Source organism: Ursus americanus, chromosome 14 (genome assembly GCF_024610735.1).
Source record: "Ursus americanus isolate L20-20 chromosome 14, mUrsAme1.1.p, whole genome shotgun sequence".
Taxonomy (NCBI): domain Eukaryota; kingdom Metazoa; phylum Chordata; class Mammalia; order Carnivora; family Ursidae; genus Ursus; species Ursus americanus.
In genome coordinates, this window is record NC_142140.1 from 70,375,583 (window position 1) to 70,393,238 (window position 17,656).

General features: G+C 49.2%; 1 protein-coding gene across 1 annotated transcript in view; it reads right to left on the reverse strand.

The window, feature by feature from the left end:
• Window positions 1-754: 754 nt before the first annotated feature.
• The window catches only part of SLC47A1 (solute carrier family 47 member 1), a 35,594-nt gene continuing 18,692 nt past the window's right edge, over window positions 755-17,656 (reverse strand). The window contains exons 13-17 of the mRNA XM_045778179.2: window positions 14,347-14,416; window positions 13,742-13,874; window positions 4,689-4,783; window positions 3,911-3,980; window positions 755-1,918 (exon numbers count right to left, since the gene is read on the reverse strand). Coding sequence (XP_045634135.2) covers window positions 1,689-1,918; window positions 3,911-3,980; window positions 4,689-4,783; window positions 13,742-13,874; window positions 14,347-14,416 — 598 coding nt within the window. The 3' untranslated portion in view covers window positions 755-1,688. The remainder of the gene's footprint in view (window positions 1,919-3,910; window positions 3,981-4,688; window positions 4,784-13,741; window positions 13,875-14,346; window positions 14,417-17,656) is intronic.

Sequence of the window (17,656 nt, forward strand, 5' to 3'; positions counted from 1 at the left end):
CCTCCCTATCCCCCCATCCCCCATCCCCGGGGCTCCTACCTGACGAAGAAGGGCAGACACAGTGGGAAATGTCTAGAAGGTTACGGAATATCTGTCCCGGACCCAATGAGGAGGGTGTGTATGAACTTCCTAACAAAGAGCCGGGAGAGGGGATGTTGCTGGGGTCCAACCTTCAGGGAGGGCCTTTATCTTGGTCCCTGCCAAAGGATCCTCCAAGGAGAAAAAGAGCATGGAGGGTGGAAATGCCTTGTGAAGGTGGCCCTGGGTGCTTTTTACTGGTGGTAGCTAATTTTTCTGATCTGGTCCATTATCTGCTCTAGGCCATGCCTAGCTCTTTGCATCCGTGCAAGCACCCAGTGTACCTAATATTGAGGCTTGCTGCGTGAACGGGTGTGGCCCTACCCCCGGGAAGGCGGAGTCCAAGTACTCACTTGGTTACTACTTAATCCAAGGCCACTATTGAATTCTTGTGCTCTGACTGCCCTGAGAGGAATTAGCAATGGTTCTTTGGACTGTCACAGCTCCAAAGACTTCCCCAACTGTTCTCCAAGGGGGGGTGGGGGGGGAGGGGAGGGAGCATTCATCCAAACCTCATCCTTTTGAGACACAACCACACAAATCCTCCTGGATACACGTTTGCCACGGAAACCTGGGGTTCCTTTTTTTTTTTTTTTAAGATTTTATTGATTTCACAAAGAGCACACGCAGGGGGTAGTGGCTGGCAGAGGAAGAAAGAGAAGCAGGCTCCCTGGCCAGCAAGGAACCTGATGTGGGGCTGGATCCCAGGACCCTGGGATCATGACCTGAGCAGAAGGCAGCCGCTTAACCAACTGGGCCACCGTGGTGCCCCGCTGGGGTGCCTTCTTAAAGACAAAGACCCAAACAGAAGATGAATGGGGCCCCCACCCAGGACCCCAGCCTCCTCTCTCCTAGACCCCTCTTTTCATTTCTTCCGACTCCCCCTTGTATCAAACATAGGAAAGGGTCTGACTTCTTCCTTTTCTTGGATTAGCTCTTCAAACCCTTTATTCCTGTCTGCGGGATGCCTTCCCCTCTAGAAAAATGAAGTGCTGGCTCTCAGTGAGGCCCACAGCTTCCTCTCTCCTTGTCTCTGCCAATCCATGTCAGCCCCAACGGGAAGCTTCCTCATCAATGCCATCTGACTCCTTTCTGCTTAATCTACATCTTCTCCCCTTTTGGTTTCTCAAACGATTCTACTGCCCATAGCGCCTGAGCTATCTGGACCCCAAATGAATATTCACAAATGCCTTTCGCCCGCTGAATCATCCTCGAAGGCACAAGAAAAGATATACTGCAAAATATATTTTAAATAACTCAGGAGGAAACCTGAAGCACTTCGTAAACGGGTTTCATCTAAAGAAACAGTAAGCAGGAGAACCAACTGTCAAAGCCAAGCATGAATGCAGTCGATACACCGTGGTCCTTGGTTGAGACAAGGTGGGCGAACGGAATTATTACCACTCTCGTCTTTCAGACATTGTCTTGGGCAAGAACAAAATTTGTACCCCACTTCCTTTTCTTCATTAGAAAACATAACTTTGAACTCTCAAAACCTTGAACTCTTGAAACCCATGGGCACAGGCGAAACGAACTTAACTGAAAACAAATGCCCACCGTTTGGCCTAGGAATTACTTGAGCGGACTCTCTTCTCTCGCTCTTTGGCTTCTCACTCAACTCTGACATAGGCTTTCACTAAAATCCCCAAGATCAAGACGGAAATGACCCCCAGGAGCAGAAACCCACGCCGTAGCACCAACTGTTTCACGGTAAACGTAGTTCTGTGCCAGGCTTGGGCTTGGGCCTCGGGATCTTCCTGGTGCGCCCGCTGGTCCAACCAGATCTCCTCATTTCTCCCAACACGTCGCATTAAAATTCTTCCACGGTTCTCAGGGTACACTGAAGGGAAAAACGAACTTCGTTAGTGTAAAAGGCTATTTTTTCATTTGTAGAAAAGACGCCCATACAGGTGTTAGTAGCCGGGGCCAAGTTTCTTCAGGAAGCAGATGCCACCTTGGGTACAAAAAAGCAATTCTATCTCCGAGCGCCTCGCCGTTTGCTCACTCACCAACTCTGACTGGATCCTACTGTTGTGGGCTTGGGGCTTCTAGGGAGCTCGGTGCCACCGCAAGAACCAGGGAGAGATGGGGGCTCTCGAAGTTAAGGTTCATAGGGGGAGTTTTCAAGGAGCCAACACTCCTCCAATGAGCAGGCCGGAAGGAGAACCAGGCCAACGGAGGAGACAAATAACCGAAGACCTAATTCAAGGCCGTTCTCAGAACTGAAGAGAGAGATGAATCTTCGAGTCAGAAGGCCTACGGAGTACCCAGCAGGACAGCGACTCAGATGTACGGTCTGTCTTCCCGCACTTCCCGAGGGGAAACAAAGGCAGTTAACCCAACGGAACAAGAATAAGATGGGCGTCGGACGTCTTAGTAAGCACAGTGGCTACTGGGAATGTGACGATGCCTTTGGAGTCGTGAGAGCAAAGAATTTCAAACTGAGCAACACCAGCTCTTACTCTTACAAAGTACTTTCTCCTCGGTGGGGCGCCGGCCTCTCCCTCACCCTTGCACCCTCCCCCATTCATGCTCTCAAATAAATAATCTTAAAAAAATAAAAAATAAAAACACGCTTTCTCCGCCTCAGACATCGTTCTCAGCACTCCACACGTAGGAGGGTCCCTTGCCTCTCACAACAGGAATATGAGATACTAGGAGGTATTGTCACCCTGCTTTTATAAACAGTAAATGGTAGAAAACTTGGACCAACCACCCTCGGAGTATCATCACGAAAGCTGGACAAAATAAATGAAAAGGATCGTCTTGAAGGTGTCAGAGTGCCTACCAAGGTCACGAAAAGTCACCAGGGCAAGATGGAGGGGAAGCTGGAGACCCAGAGGAGGGAGCCAGCCTTTGGAGCCTCCTTGGACCTGACAGTTCTCTATCTGGACTGAGCAGTGCTTTGGGGAGTTCAGTCTCGACCGAGGTAAACCCGTCTGTACTTCAGGCTGGAACTCAAGGGCTGCATCCAAGAATTAAGGATGAACCAGAAGTCAACCAGTCCTCATCCCGGTTGCCTCCAAGTCGGGGAAGGGGGGGAAGCGGGGGGGGGGGGGCAGGAAGCTCAATTGTTAAAATTCCCCTACACTTTGGTAACCCGAAGAGTGTGACAGAAGCAAAGGAAAATCCCCTCTGAAGACAGATATTGTTGTCGGCCTCAAATTACTTCTACAGACAGTGTTCAAAACACAAGATCTGGAACCCAATCAAAGATAACCAGCACACAGGGGACGGGACGAGGTGAAGGAGAACTAGTGAACAGCTGAATGGGCAGCCAAATGTAATCCAGCCAGCATAGCAGCTCAAAGGGGTGAGTCCATGACTCACTGGCCAAGGAACTGGGAATCTCGGGGGGCGGGGGGGGGGGGATTCCTAACTGGCCAGAAGGAAAACGAGATACCCACACTTGCGTGCTTCTCCCCAGAAGCAACACTTAAAGACAATAATCTGCTTAAAGCCCACCTCGGTGTTTGCCCGGGGAATGAGGGAACCCCACGAACAGCACCACACTCATGTCAGTCTCCAAGGTAAGGTCACGGCAGATCACCAAGCCTTAGAAACGCCTGTGAAATGCTCCCATGAGGAGACCCAGGGCTGAATGTGACCTGCGGCCTCTAATCATCTATAGTAGCGTATTATCTGGAATTCAAGCAAATAAACTTCGAGTCTGTTCAGCTCAAATTTGCAAGACCTTACCATTTGTTTCTGCAGCTTTATGGCCCAAGTTCAGTGGGAGCTCATGGCAGCAAGTCTAGTTGTATCCCACCGACGGCCCCTCCAGGACCACCCGGAGAGGCCTGTTCCAAGGGCTGATGCAGTGATTCCATACCTGGGTCCGGGCAGGCAGCAGAAGTCCCATCCTGGGCCATATTTACTGTCAGGTTGGCATGGATCTCAGCCTAGAGGACAAAACTCAAAGTAAACCCACCACAAGGCTTTATTTACCATAGTGTTAGTAAGACATTTGACTTGAGTACCCAGTTTAGGAAAAACCAAGCCATTTTCTTTAACTGACATGTGATTGGAGCTTCTCCAATCTTTCCGAATGATTGACATGGGACCAGCGGGTGGGGGAAGGACAGATGGAAAAGCACAGCTTAGGGGGAAGGCAGAGCCCAAGATCACAGAACCCCTTCCTTTCCCTCCCCTTTGTGTCTTTTATCTACCGTCTGTTTCCAGACCCACACGGACTCTAGCAAGTTGGAGACACAGATGGACGCAGGTATCTTCATGAAATATTTGGGGATCATAAATAACAGTATCAGGATAAATTTGCTGGCATCCCACCTGTCTATCCAGGTGAAATTGGCTTTTCAGGCACAAGGGTGGCAGCTTCGTATGGGACACAAAGAAGAAAGGACCCCCTAACTTTTTTATTCAATGACTAAAACAAAGGGGAATGGGTAAGATCCAGGGTCATCTGGCCCTTCACATCTGAATTAAATGCAGCTAAGACAAGAGCAAAGTAGCACTGGTGATAAAAGGGGGAAAGACCCTTCCAAAATGAGAGAGAAGAGAGAGAGAGAGAGCACGTGCGAGCTTGAGCTGATTCTGTTTGTTTTCCAGGACAGGAATTTTTACCCAGCCAGCAATGAGCATATAGTTACCTCTTCACAGGCTTTTTTCCAGTTTAGCCGACCAATAATGCTGAGAAAACACAGGGATTGTATGATGGCGCAGATAAGCATCCCTAACCGCAGACCTAGAAGCGAAAATATTTAACAGAGGTTAATTCTGTGGAAGACCAGCCACCCCTGGAGAGTAAGCTGGTCCCCTGTCGCTTCTGAGAATCTGCTTTCATGGCCTGGGGTGGAGCCCACAGTGAGCCAGAGACCTCTCACATGCTCTCTCCTTGGGTTTCCAGAAGGTTCTGGGAGACCCAGGGCAAGCCACTGCCCAGCATTCTGGATCTCAGAACTGACGTTCAGAGGGTATGTTTGGCCTTCGTGATCCTAACTATTAAGAGAAGCACCAGTTATAAAGGAAATGAAGATGCCAGAACAAACTGTCTTCTACTTCTAAGAGTACTGTGCTTTCAAACTGCTCATGTTCTATTTTCCTCCACTAACATGTTCAAGATGCAGAAGTCAGCAACCGTGTAGGTCCCCTCCCTTGGCGCTTTCCGGCCGGACCTTACTCGCTTTGGGCGCAGACTTCCAGAGCTCCCAGGACAGGGTCGTCCGCAGAGACAGATGACCACACAAAAGGAGAGGCTGAGCGGGAATGGAAGACAGGAAGGTTCTCGTGGACCCCAAGGCACCATCACACTCTACCTAGAAAACCCACACAGGACACAGAGGGAGGCCCTAACCAAGGAGGGTTTCTTTGGTCAACAGAGAGGAATGGAATGTTCAAACGGGTAATTCTCAGACCATAGGTAAAAAGAGAACTCTGATCCACACCGCCTACAGCACCCCGTCCAGAAAACCAACTCCTTATCTATAATAAACACCCCACGAAGCCAGCCTGGGACACATCAGACTCCGGGGACAATGCAGGGAGCTAAATCGTAACTTCTCCAACGACTGACCGGAAATGGCCACAACTTGATTCCTAATTGACACCTTCCCTAATTGCTGTCCTCTCTTCCAACTTAGGACCAACCAGAGAGGAGCAAACGTGTCCTGCTGACCAATCCCGCAGGACACCCCAGTTCTCCCCAGCTCGCCTCCAGCTTCCCCAAGCCATCAGACACACCTGAGCCCTCCCCTGGTCCCATTGCAAAGCTCTCCCCCCCTCCACTACCTGCCTCTGGGTTTCTGCCAAAACTCCAGTGCCGGTGGCTGACGCCCCTGACGGAGCAAGCTCAGAATAAAGGGCCTTTGCTTTTCCCATCGGGTTGGTCTTTGTTTCCTTCCCCAGCTCATCATGGAGGGCCCCCCAAGACCTGGCCTCTGCTACCAAGTATCATGGATCCCAACGCCCAACCAGATGTGGTACCCACAGAGGCCCCTTGTGCCTTTCTGCTCGTGGTGGGTGCAGTCCAGGAAGACGTGGTAAGTTGGGGCCAGGTCCACACCCCAATCCCCTTACAGTGAGTTCCTTGGCCGTATCTTCTTTGGTTTGGTAACTGGGTACCAGTGGTTCCCATTTGTTTGGCATCCTTGGTGGACTAGGCCATTCCTTTTCACCCCTTTTGCTGTGTTTTCTGCTACTCTTTTTTTGCGGTGCTGTGCCAAGTGTTGTCCTAGAGGGGGACTTAGAGGCCGGGACACGGACTGTTATGTGCACCGATCTCCTAGACCCATGATTCGTGGCTCTCACCCAACGGGCATCCACGTGGACCACCTGTGCTGTGGGTTACCACGAAAACCAGGTGAGGTTCTCCTGTTACAGTTTCGGGTTCCGAGACCTTGGCTTTGATCCAGACAGCATTCTTCTTTGGTTTTCCGCCCGCCCGTGCTATCTGCCGTTGGGGAGTCAGAGAAGATGCTGATGTCACCACAGCCACCCTTCTGTCTCTTTATGTCCGGGGAGAAAATGAAAACTGAAATCGGAGCCCTCATACGAAAACAGAACTTGATATGAGAAAGAGCCCTTTCGCCGAACGACAACACCTGGCAGAACATTTGGAAAGGTCTTTGGGACAAAACTGAGACAAGACCCAAAGTCAACGTGGAGCCCTGCGGAGAGAGCTGGGAGGCCCATCCTCCACCCCCCTGGCCAACACCTATTACAGGGACATTTGCAGATGCTGTAACAGAAGGGACACTAAGAAAGAAAAACCAAGACAAAGAAAAGGCTCTCGTTTCAGATCAGCGAGAGTCCTCGAGGAAGGAAAAAAGCACTCATTAAACACCCGGGGGGATTAACTAGGAAGATGGATGGTCATTTTCATCAACGCCTGGTGGACACCTGCCACCCTTGCCTAACTTCGGCCTCAGGCTAGAAGTACCACAGGTGGTTGGCATTTCAAGCCAGCCACAGGTGTTCCCCATCTCCCTCCCGGTCTTTAACTGGAACCCTTGACTAAGAAACACATCTTCCGGGGCGCCTGGGTGGCACAGCGGTTAAGCGTCTGCCTTCGGCTCAGGGCGTGATCCCGACGTTATGGGATCAAGCCCCACATCAGGCTCCTCCGCTAGGAGCCTGCTTCTTCCTCTCCCACTCCCCCTGCTTGTGTTCCCTCTCTCGCTGGCTGTCTCTATCTCTGTCAAATAAATAAATAATTTTTTTTTTAAAAAAAGAAAGAAACACGTCTTCCTGCGCTGTGATTACCACCCCTGTGAAATTCCGCAGGCAGAGCCTGACTTTGCAGATGGCCTTATGATATCAAAGGCACACCGGAGGGAACTAGGTCTGGAGGTCCCAGAGGACCCCTCCATTCGTAGTCCAGGTGGGTCTGCTCTGGAGAGATCTTGCCTGCTCTGTTATATTGGACAAGGGCCCCAGACAAGGACCTTGACCCTGTACCTGACACTCCCTGGCCTTCATATTCTTACTGACGTGGCCAAATAATTGCAGCGAGATCCATCAAAGTTCAGATGGCTCCTACCAAATGCTACCTGACCTTCCCCGGCATCCCTTCAAGGCCAACGAAGGGAATCGAACCTAGAGTGGAAAGTCACAGCCACAGGTTTTCTCATCCCCGGACTGGCCCTTCTAACTGCCACTCATAAAAAAAAAAAAAAAATCAAATGAATGAGGCTATTGATTTATGCAAGACCTCGGGGTCATCAACAAAATTGTGATCCCTCACCCACCACTAATACCTCACCCAATTCCATCCTGACATCAATTCCGCCGGAAGCCACCTGCTACACCGTGGCTGGTCTTCGGTGGGCCCTGCTCCGCGTGCCCTACACCCGGACGGCCACAGCTCTTTGCCTTCACTGCAGAGGAGAACAATGGATCTGTACACTCAAGCCCCCCTCCTCATATTCTCAGTTCCTCAATCAAGAATTGTAAATCTCTAAACTTCCATCGTGAGGGGCGCCTGGGTGGCTCAGTCGTTAAGCGTCTGCCTTCGGCTCAGGGCGTGATCCCAGAGTCCTGGGATCGAGCCCGCATCGGGCTCCCTGCTCCACTGGGAAGCCTGCTTCTTCCTCTCCCACTCCCCCTGCTTGTGTTCCCTCTCTCGCTGGCTGTCTCTCTCTGCCAAATAAATAAATAAAAATCTTAAAAGAGAGAGAGAGAGAGAGAGAGAGAGAGAGAGAGAAAGAAAGAAAGAAAGAAAGAAAGAAAGAAAGAAAGAAAGAAAGAAAGAAAGAAAGAAAGAAAGGGAAAGAAAGAAATCCTGTTTTCTTGCTCTTAGCCTCGGCACAAAGGGGCCACAGTTTCAAAAGCAAAATCACAATCATGCCAGCACACAGTCCATTTAGGGTCTGACCCGTGTAGGATTTCTAGGTTTCGCTGAATTTTGCAGACAACAGGAGCCAAATTTCCCTGACGTTGCAATACCTCTTGATGAATTGACTGAGTCCATAATGACGGCCCCTCTGCTCAGGAGGCCCCTGCATGAACAGTCTTCTGGAATCTGAAGACTCAAGAGCCTCCTTCAAGCCCAGGCATCCCTAACTACAAACAAACAAACAAAAATTACACCATTTTGTCTATTTGCACCTGAGCCATCTGGACAAGCCTTTGGGGTTTTCACTCAACCTCAGGCAGACATCAAAAGCCTAGTGTTTGCCAGTCTTCCTCTTGACCCCACTGCAAAAGCTTCTCCCTCTTGTGTTCAGGCAATAGCTTCTATGCCTCGAAACCTGTCGATGCTTCTGATGAGCGAGTTCTAGGTTCGCCCCCACACCCCCAGACCTCACGGTTCCTCTTGCAGCCCAGACAGCATCCTGAGAACACACAGCATTCTTCAGCCAGCGGATTAACCACTTAGGAGATTCTGCTGGTGCGTCCTCTCCTCTCACACTACCATTCACCCCCACAACACCCCTGAGCCCTGCCACTCTCCTAAACCCCCAGAAGGGGAGCCTGAGGATTGTCTTCCCTGAGCTAGGGAACTCCCCGTACCTCACTCAGCTTTATTCCAGACCCCTCTTGACAGCTCTGACTTAGTAATATTTGCTGGTGAATCGGACCTTAGCACTAGGACGTGCGACCCCTAGTGTGAGCTCTCCTCCGGAATCCAGTCCTCCACCTGCAATCAGCCCAGAGACTTAGTAATATTTGCTGGTGAATCGGACCTTAGCACTAGGACGTGCGACCCCTAGTGTGAGCTCTCCTCCGGAATCCAGTCCTCCACCTGCAATCAGCCCAGAGGCCAGACCCCTACTGTGCTTCCTAAGGCAGCTCGACTAGCAAAGACCAGAGAGGAAACCTATGTGCAGACAGCAGATTTATGCTTTTGGAAAAGCAGCCCTGATTTGGGGGTGCTTGGGAAACAGCAAGTTCCTCTCTTGTGCTGAAACCCCCATCACAGACGGACAGCGAGTTAAGGAACAATTTTTTGAAAGATGTATTTATTTATTGGAGAAAGAGAGAAGCCTGAGGGGGAGGGACAGAGGGAGAGGGCCAGACAAAACCCCAAACAGACTCCATGCTGAGCGCAAAGCCCGATGTGGGGCTCAATCCCACAACTCCGAGACCACGAACCAAGACCAAGAGTTGGGATGCTTAACCAGCTGTGCCACTGAGGTGCCCCAACGAACTTTTAAATGCCCTTGTATTTCCCAAACAGGCGGCTATTTTAAAGGTTGTGGCCCACGTCAGACAAGAAAACGTGGTAGCAGAAGGAGACGTTCACACATCATTTATGCCGGATAAGCTGCTTTTACCAGGTTCTGGTCCTCTCTGAGGCCTCAAAAGATAAATCTCTGGAGGTTTCAAAGAGGCCATTAAAACATCAACGTTATGGGGTGCCTGAGTGGCTCAGTCGGTTAGGCGTCTGCCTTTGGCTCAGGTCATGATCCCAGCGTCCTGGGATCGAGCCCCACATCAGGTTCCTGGCTCAATGGGGAGCCTGCTTCTCCCTCTGCCTGCTGCTCCCCCTGCTTATGCTCTCTCTCTCTGACAAATAAGTAAAGAAAAATTAAAAAAAAAAATAGCTGAGTTTTTTTCAGGTCATGTGTCACCTGTCACCAACACAATCCAGGAGAAACCATGAAGGCTGCCGTGGCCAGAAACCAGGCCTCAAGGGCCCTCTGAACACTTTCAGATGGACTTTGGTGCAGCTGACATCGTCTATGAGATTTAAATACATGTTAGTAATAGTGTGTCTCTTTTTAGGACAGACTGAAGCATGTCTTTGCTGAAAAGCTCCAGCCCTTACCATCACTAAAAAGCTGCTTGATTTTGTGTTTCCAACCGGAGACTCCCAAGTTTTAGACCAAGTGACTGAGACACACGCCCCATGGGAACCATATAAAATAACTCTGTAAAATATGGCCCCTTACTCAAAAACAATCCTGTCCTCGTCACCCGCCATCTCCTGGAAAAGTAGAAAGGACCAATGTCATCCTTAAATTGAAATCAGCAAAACTTTCAGAAACCTTTGAGCTCCCTTGGCCAAAGGTACTCCCTGCAGTCTTTGCACACCATAAACAGAATACGGTCGACTCCCTCGGGGACACATCAGTTTCCCCTGTGAATTAAGAACTGGAAGGCCTGTGTCCAGAGATTTCCCCCCAATACCAGACTGACCGGCTGCATGGAAAATATCACTGGGTCCTACCACCGACAGCTTAAGGCTGCCTTCCCACATCTTCCTAAACCCCTTCTTCATAATCTTTAGCCAGGAGATTTCACCTACTGGAAAAGACAGCAGAGAGAAACTGCTCCTGAGCCTTGTTGAAAGGGACCCTATCAGCGGTTGTGACGCTGGCTGGAAGCATTTTCTCCCAAGTCTTGAATGTTTCCGTGCGGCTGCTCTCCCATGGGATGACCGCCATGATGGACAACATCAAGGAGCTCAAGATCTTGCAATACAGTGGACTATGAAAATGACTTTATGATCCCAAGGGGTAAAGATCTAGCTCTCCAGTTTTCCCTGAATTCCCTGAGTCTCTAGTTTTCCCTGAGAAAGAGGCTGAGACACTGAATACATAGACAACGGCCACACCATATATAAAAGAACTATGATCCACCACCAGCAGCAACATACCCAGGAAACCCCCTATCTATGACCGACACCCCAAAAGCCAGCCTGCTGCCTCTCAGACTTGCGGGAGGCCAGACTGCTATCTCTAGGGATACTCCTGGGAGCTCAACAGTTACTTCCATAACAGTTGACCCAAAATGGCCAGGACATGGTCAGTAACGGACAGTTTCCTTAATTTTTGTCCCTGCTTCCAACTTAGGGCCAAACAGAGAAAACCAAACCTGCACCCCTGACCAATCACACAGGATGCCCCATTTCTAGGGAGCCCACCTCTTTCCCAGGCCACCAGCGTCCAACAGGGTACACCTGACACCTTCCCCTGCCCCCCCCCCGAAGCTCTCCCACTCCTCTGCCTGCTTTTGGGTCTCTGCCGAAACTCAGAGCAAATGGCCTTTGCCTTTCCCATGTGGCTGGTCTTTATTTCCACGGCCATCGAGACCTAGGTAAGGGCAAGGTGGCTAGACTGGGTTTACAGGTTTCGGTGGCCAGATTTGGTGCATAGTTTACGGGTCTGCTCCTTGATACCAATCACCCCCGTATCACGTTTCGTGAGCGATCAGCCCAATATTTAGAAGAGTAAAGGTGATGGCCACCTGCCATTCCTATAAGGAACTAACATATACCTAATAGCTTTCTCTGTCAAATCCAGTGTTCCCAATCCGTAAAAACTACCAGCTTACCCTAACCACCCTAAACAGAAAATAAGCAGCTATCTGCAGTCGTCATTTGGACGTGATGACTTACATTTCCAGGAATTTCACCATACACCATTTACAAGATTTCTGTTTGATTCAACGTAGGAATCCCAAAACACGGTGCATGTCAGAATCCCCTAGGAATGTGTGTATTTGAAAAGCCTCCCAGGGGATTACGAAGGGGACTTCACGATGTGCCGGAGCTGCCCGTGAGGGTATTCAGGGTGGCATTACGACGCTCCTCCTACGCCCCGTGTACGTACGCTGCATACCCTACCAGTGGTGAAGCAGTATTCGAAACCTGTATTATACCTTTTTTTCTGGAAGAGGTGGGTAGCAGGGATTGACTACAGTCTTCTCAGAGCCCTCACCTGCCCAGAGAGCCCAACATTTTTTTAAATTGAGATATAACGGACATCTTAGTTTCAAGCGTGCAACCTCATGATTTAGCGTTTGTATATATCGTGAAATGATCACAGTAAATCTCGGTACCCTTCGCCACACGTGGTCACAAAGTTCTTTTTCTCACGATGAGCACTTTTGAGATCTACTCGCTAAGTAACCTTCAAACATGCGATATAGTATTATCCGTGCTGCACATACCACCCCCCGACATACTGTATAACTGGAAGTTTCTCCCACAGCACTTCTTTTAAGTGATTCTTAACTCCCTCGACTTTGCACATACTAGGTACGCTTTTGTTGAACGAGCAAGTGGGCCTTGTACAGCACCAGGAACATAGATCTATATTTGTCTTTTTTTAATTTTTAAATTTTTATTTTCTTAGATCTGTATGTGTAAGTAGAGTCCTCTAATAGTTCCCTTAGCTATGCCACTGGAAAATCCAAAATATGAATGATGCCAGAAACTCAGCTCCGTAATTTCACGCACCGTGATGAAAGTCCAGTGAACTCTGCATTGGCAAGTCTATTCTTTGAACATCTCCCATGTTTTTCATTAAAATATTATTGACCTTGAGAACAACATGTAGCATCATGGGATGGGGAGTTCACTCGAGGTATCAGATGACTTCTCACCCCTCTGGGCCTGCCAAGTACTGATGGATAAATAAGTCTATCACTACTTCACCCAAAGAGAATGTGTTCGGGTTTTAATAGAATCATTTATTCACTGCCAATGCATTCCCCATTATTATTTTAGAAATCAAAGCTGGGCAGTCTTTTGTTTCCTTACTCTTGTAAAGACCAGCTCTGGTGATTCCAGATCCTATGTTTACGTTCTTTCCTCCAAAGGTGGGAAGGTGATAAAGAGTCCCCTTCCTTCTGAAATATTCCCACACATCACACCCATGGCCTTCGGGGGAGACCCTACAAGACACATGGCTTAAAAGGTCGTACCAGGCGGGAGGGGGAAGGTATGGAATGGCCATGAGGGTGACCTCCAGAGCACCGCTCCAGGTGCTGCGTGGGCTAAGCTACAGCGGGCCATGATCTCGAATGTCTACAGCCACTGTACCATGTATGTTGTCAGAAGTTCGGCAAGAATCACAGCGAGGCCGACCCCGGCTTCTCCGGCCTCACCCCAAACACTCCAATAGGGCCAGTTTATAATGGCCTCAACTCGTCCTGCAGTCTCGCCCTCAGGGTCTCATCATAAAAGGGCTATCACCGAAGGACAGAACTGGGGCCACCGAAGGTACACTTCTGAATGCTTTTTCAGCACTCCTGCTGTCACCAACTTGGAAGAAGTGAGAACCGCATGACACAGGACAGGGAGAGGAACAGAAAGGTCATCCTGCTCTGCTCAAGTATGTTGGTGTGGAAGAGGGTCTGGCAGGGTTAAGAGGGGTGTGAACTTCCAGAGCCAAGTCTCTGAAAAGCCCAACATGTTCCAATAGTCATTTCCGGGGCCCATGCGTAACAGACCCACTTGCCCGTGGGGAAGGCTTACCAACCACTCCCAGTCTGGCTATGAACATCAGCGAAATCCCGACGGGGAGACCAATCACGTAATAGCTAATGGTATTGACAATGGCCCCAATCCTCTGGTTGCCACTGCCCCGAAGAATGCCCGCACTTGTGCACTGTAGGCAGAAAACAGCGATCCGTGAGAAGGTCGTCGAGACTTCAGGAAGACTGCCATCCCCGAGCACATCCTGTCCCGGGGCACTCTGACTTAAAAATCCCTAATCACGTCCCAGTGTTGTCAAGCGAAGAGGCTAAAAATATTCAGTATCGCCGGCCTGCCCCAGCCCAGCTGCTCTCTTCTGTTTAAATTTACCACCCGCAGAAGAAACCCATAGATCATAAAGGTGGGGAAAGGCAACTGCAGGGGGCCTGGATGGCTCAGTGGGTTAGGCACCTGCCTTCAGCTCAGGACATGATCCCAGGGTCTGGGGATCGAGTCCCTCGTCGGGCTCCCTGCTTAGCGGGGAGTCTGCTTCTCCCTCTGCCCCTCCGCACCCACCCAACCCCCCAATGGTATGCGCTCTCTTTCGCTCAAATATAAATAAATAAAATCTTAAAAAAATAAAGGGAATATTGCATAATACTTACAGCAAGAGCTTCAAACAGATGGGAAACAGCAGAGATCGGAATCACCCGAGCCAGTAGAGCAACGACTTCTCTGTTAGGAAAAGAAAGCACGTGGTGATCAGGAAGAGACAGACAAGTGGGGGGGGGCTAAAAAAGACTATGTGATTCAGGTGACAGCACTTGGCTTCCTCATAAAACTGGAGGGGCTCGTGCAGTCCAGCCAACAGCACTCAATTCGGGGGCAGTCCTCCTGTTTCTTGGCCCGTAGGAGAAACCAACCCTACAATGGATCACATGACTTTTAGAATATACAAGAGGTAGACAGTTACATCAAATGATGTGGCACCCCACAAAAAAATAAAATTTGGATTATAACGCCATCCTTCGTTTAACAGGATTCCACGCATCTCTCTCCATGTGTCTGGATGAAACACAACGGTGTGGTTAAGCTCCTCTCTGTGGAACCAGGGTGGGCAAATTATAAAGGCCACAGATACAGTTTACAGAATTATCCATGTTCCTAGAAATTGTCCCTGACCTCTACAGCCAGAGACATTGATTTTAACACCTATGCTTAAAGAGAAACGAGAAAATGCTGCCACTGACCCAGGGAGGGGAGGGAAAAATCCATAATACTCTTTGAGTCTAGAACATTGTCTGGCAAAAAATATTTGTTGAATGAGTTAAAAAAAAAGAAACGCAGCACGGAACAAGATGGTCACTCCCCTCCCCCTCAAAAAGGGACAGAAACACAGGTCTTTCCTTCGAGTGCAATTTTATTTTCCGAATAGGTCACAGATGCAATGGTTCAAAGAAATCAAACACTATGAAAAGGATATCGAGAAAAATCTTCCTTCCGCTCTGTTCCCAGCCCACACACTACCTCCTCCCCCGAGACGAGGCGGCAATCCTCGGGACAGTCTGTACTTGTCCAGATACAAATGTGCTCTCTTATCTTCCCCTTCCAGTCTCCATCATTTTGTGTTCTGGCGTCCTTTACGCGATGTTCCGCAACTTGATTTGTCTGATAGATTACATTCACTCCTATAGTCTATCAAAACATAGTATCTTTTATGTGCTGCTGAATTCTGTCCACTAATATTTTTTTTTAGATTTTATTTATTTATTCGGCAGAGAGAGAGACAGCCAGCGAGAGAGGGAACACAAGCAGGGGGAGTGGGAGAGGAAGAAGCAGGCTCATAGCGGAGGAGCCTGATGTGGGGCTCGATCCCATAACGCCGGGATCACACCCTGAGCCGAAGGCAGACGCTTAACCGCTGTGCCACCCAGGCACCCCTCTGTCCACTAATATTTTATTTTGGATTTTAAGATAGATATGCATAAGTGAGATTGGTCTGCAACCTTCCTTTTTTCTTACACAAACTTTGTCAGACTTTGGTACCAATGTTGTATTTTTGCTTCCTAAACAGAATGTGGAAATTTTCCTTTTTCTGGTCTCTGCCACAGTTCAACAGCACTGGAATAACATTTTTTTATTTTTTTTTAAAGATTTTATTTATTTATTTGACACATAGAGACAGCCAGCGAGAGAGGGAACACAAGCAGGGGGAGTGGGAGAGGGAGAAGCAGGCTGTTAGCAGAGGAGCCTGATGTGGGGCTCGATCCCAGAACGCCGGGATCACACCCTGAGCCGAAGGCAGACGCTTAACCGCTGTGCCACCCAGGCGCCCCTGGAATAACATTTTAAAGGTTTTATAACGTTCTCCTTTGGAACCCCCAGGGATCAGTGCTTTTTGAGGTTTTTAAAATAAACTTTTCTTTTTCTTATTTCTTCTAAGGATATTGGTCTAGTTAGACCTCCTATGTTTTCCCAGGTAAGTTTTGGTAACTTATTTTCCTAGAAAATGATGTATTCCTTCCAGATTTTTTTTAAATTTACTTGCAAAAGTCATGCAAACTAGTCTGTCATGGTTTAAAAAAATTACTTTTTTTTGCGTCAAGAAGCTCTCTCCCTCTTCCCCCTTTGATTAGGTTAGGTGTCCATGTTGTTAGAATCTATGCGACCAAAGCTGCCAGTTTCCGTTGACCCTGGCAGGCTCCTAAAAAATTTAATTTTGTGAGTTTTCTCTGTCTCGTAATATCATCAAAGATACGGTTTGTGGGGGCGCCTGGGTGGCGCAGCGGTTAAGCGTCTGCCTTCGGCTCAGGGCGTGATCCCGGCGTTATGGCATCGAGCCCCACATCGGGCTCCTCCAATGTGAGCCTGCTTCTTCCTCTCCCATTCCCCCTGCTTGTGTTCCCTCTCTCGCTGGCTGTCTCTGTCTCTGTCGAATAAATAAATAAATAAATCTTTACAAAAAAAAAAAAAAGATACGGTCTGTGGGCCCTTGGTTTTCCATGCCTTCGCCTGCCCTGCATGGTTTCTGGAAGTGGACAGGCTCAGGCTCAAGCATCTGCCCTGTGCCTACTGAAACCATCAGCACAGATACACTTCCGATAACCTTAATTCGGACTCCCTTGCACGAAAACGAGAACGATTTCTGGTTGCCTTTCCACTCACTCTGAAGTGACGGACACTTAAACATCGTATTTCCCCACAGCGAAAATGGCTGAGCTGAAGGACAACCCAACACTGGAAGTCAACCGACAGGGGCGCCTGGGTGGCTCCATCAATTCACCATCAGACTCTAGGTTTCAGCTCAGGGTGTGATCTCAGGGTTGTGGGATCGAGCCCCGTGTCTGGCTCTGTATCAGACTCTGTGTCAGGCTCAGTATCCGGCTCCTTGCTGAGCATGGAGTCAGCTTGAGATTCTCTCTCCCTCTCCCTCTGCCCCTGCCACTTGTTCTCTCTCTGTCTCTCTCAAATAAATAAATCTATCTTTAAAAAAAAAGTCAAAAGACAAATATCCGAAGAATGAACTGTGAACGGCAGTCCTGTCCACCAGCTGCTTTTCAAATCCATGAAGGAAAAGTCAATTTTGCATTCTGTAACTGCTAATGAAAGAATCCCAAATCGGGGCGCCTGGGTGGCTCAGTCGGTGAAGCGTCTGCCTTCGGCTCAGGTCATGATCCAGGGTCCTGGGATTGAGCCCCGCATCGGGCTCCCAGCTCAGCGGGGAGTCTGCTTCTCCCTCTCCCTCTGCCCTCGGACCCTCCCTCCCTACCCCCCCCCCCCGCCCCAGCCAGGCTCATGCTCTCTCACTCTCAGATAAATAAATAAAATCTTTTTAAAAAATTACATTTCAGAGGTATCCTTGCAATATATTCACATAGTCAAAACGCACCAGCTGGCCTCACTGATGAAAGCAGCTAACCCAACAGAAACCGAAAACCAGAGAGCGGATCCACCCCTTACAAGAATTCTTCTCGG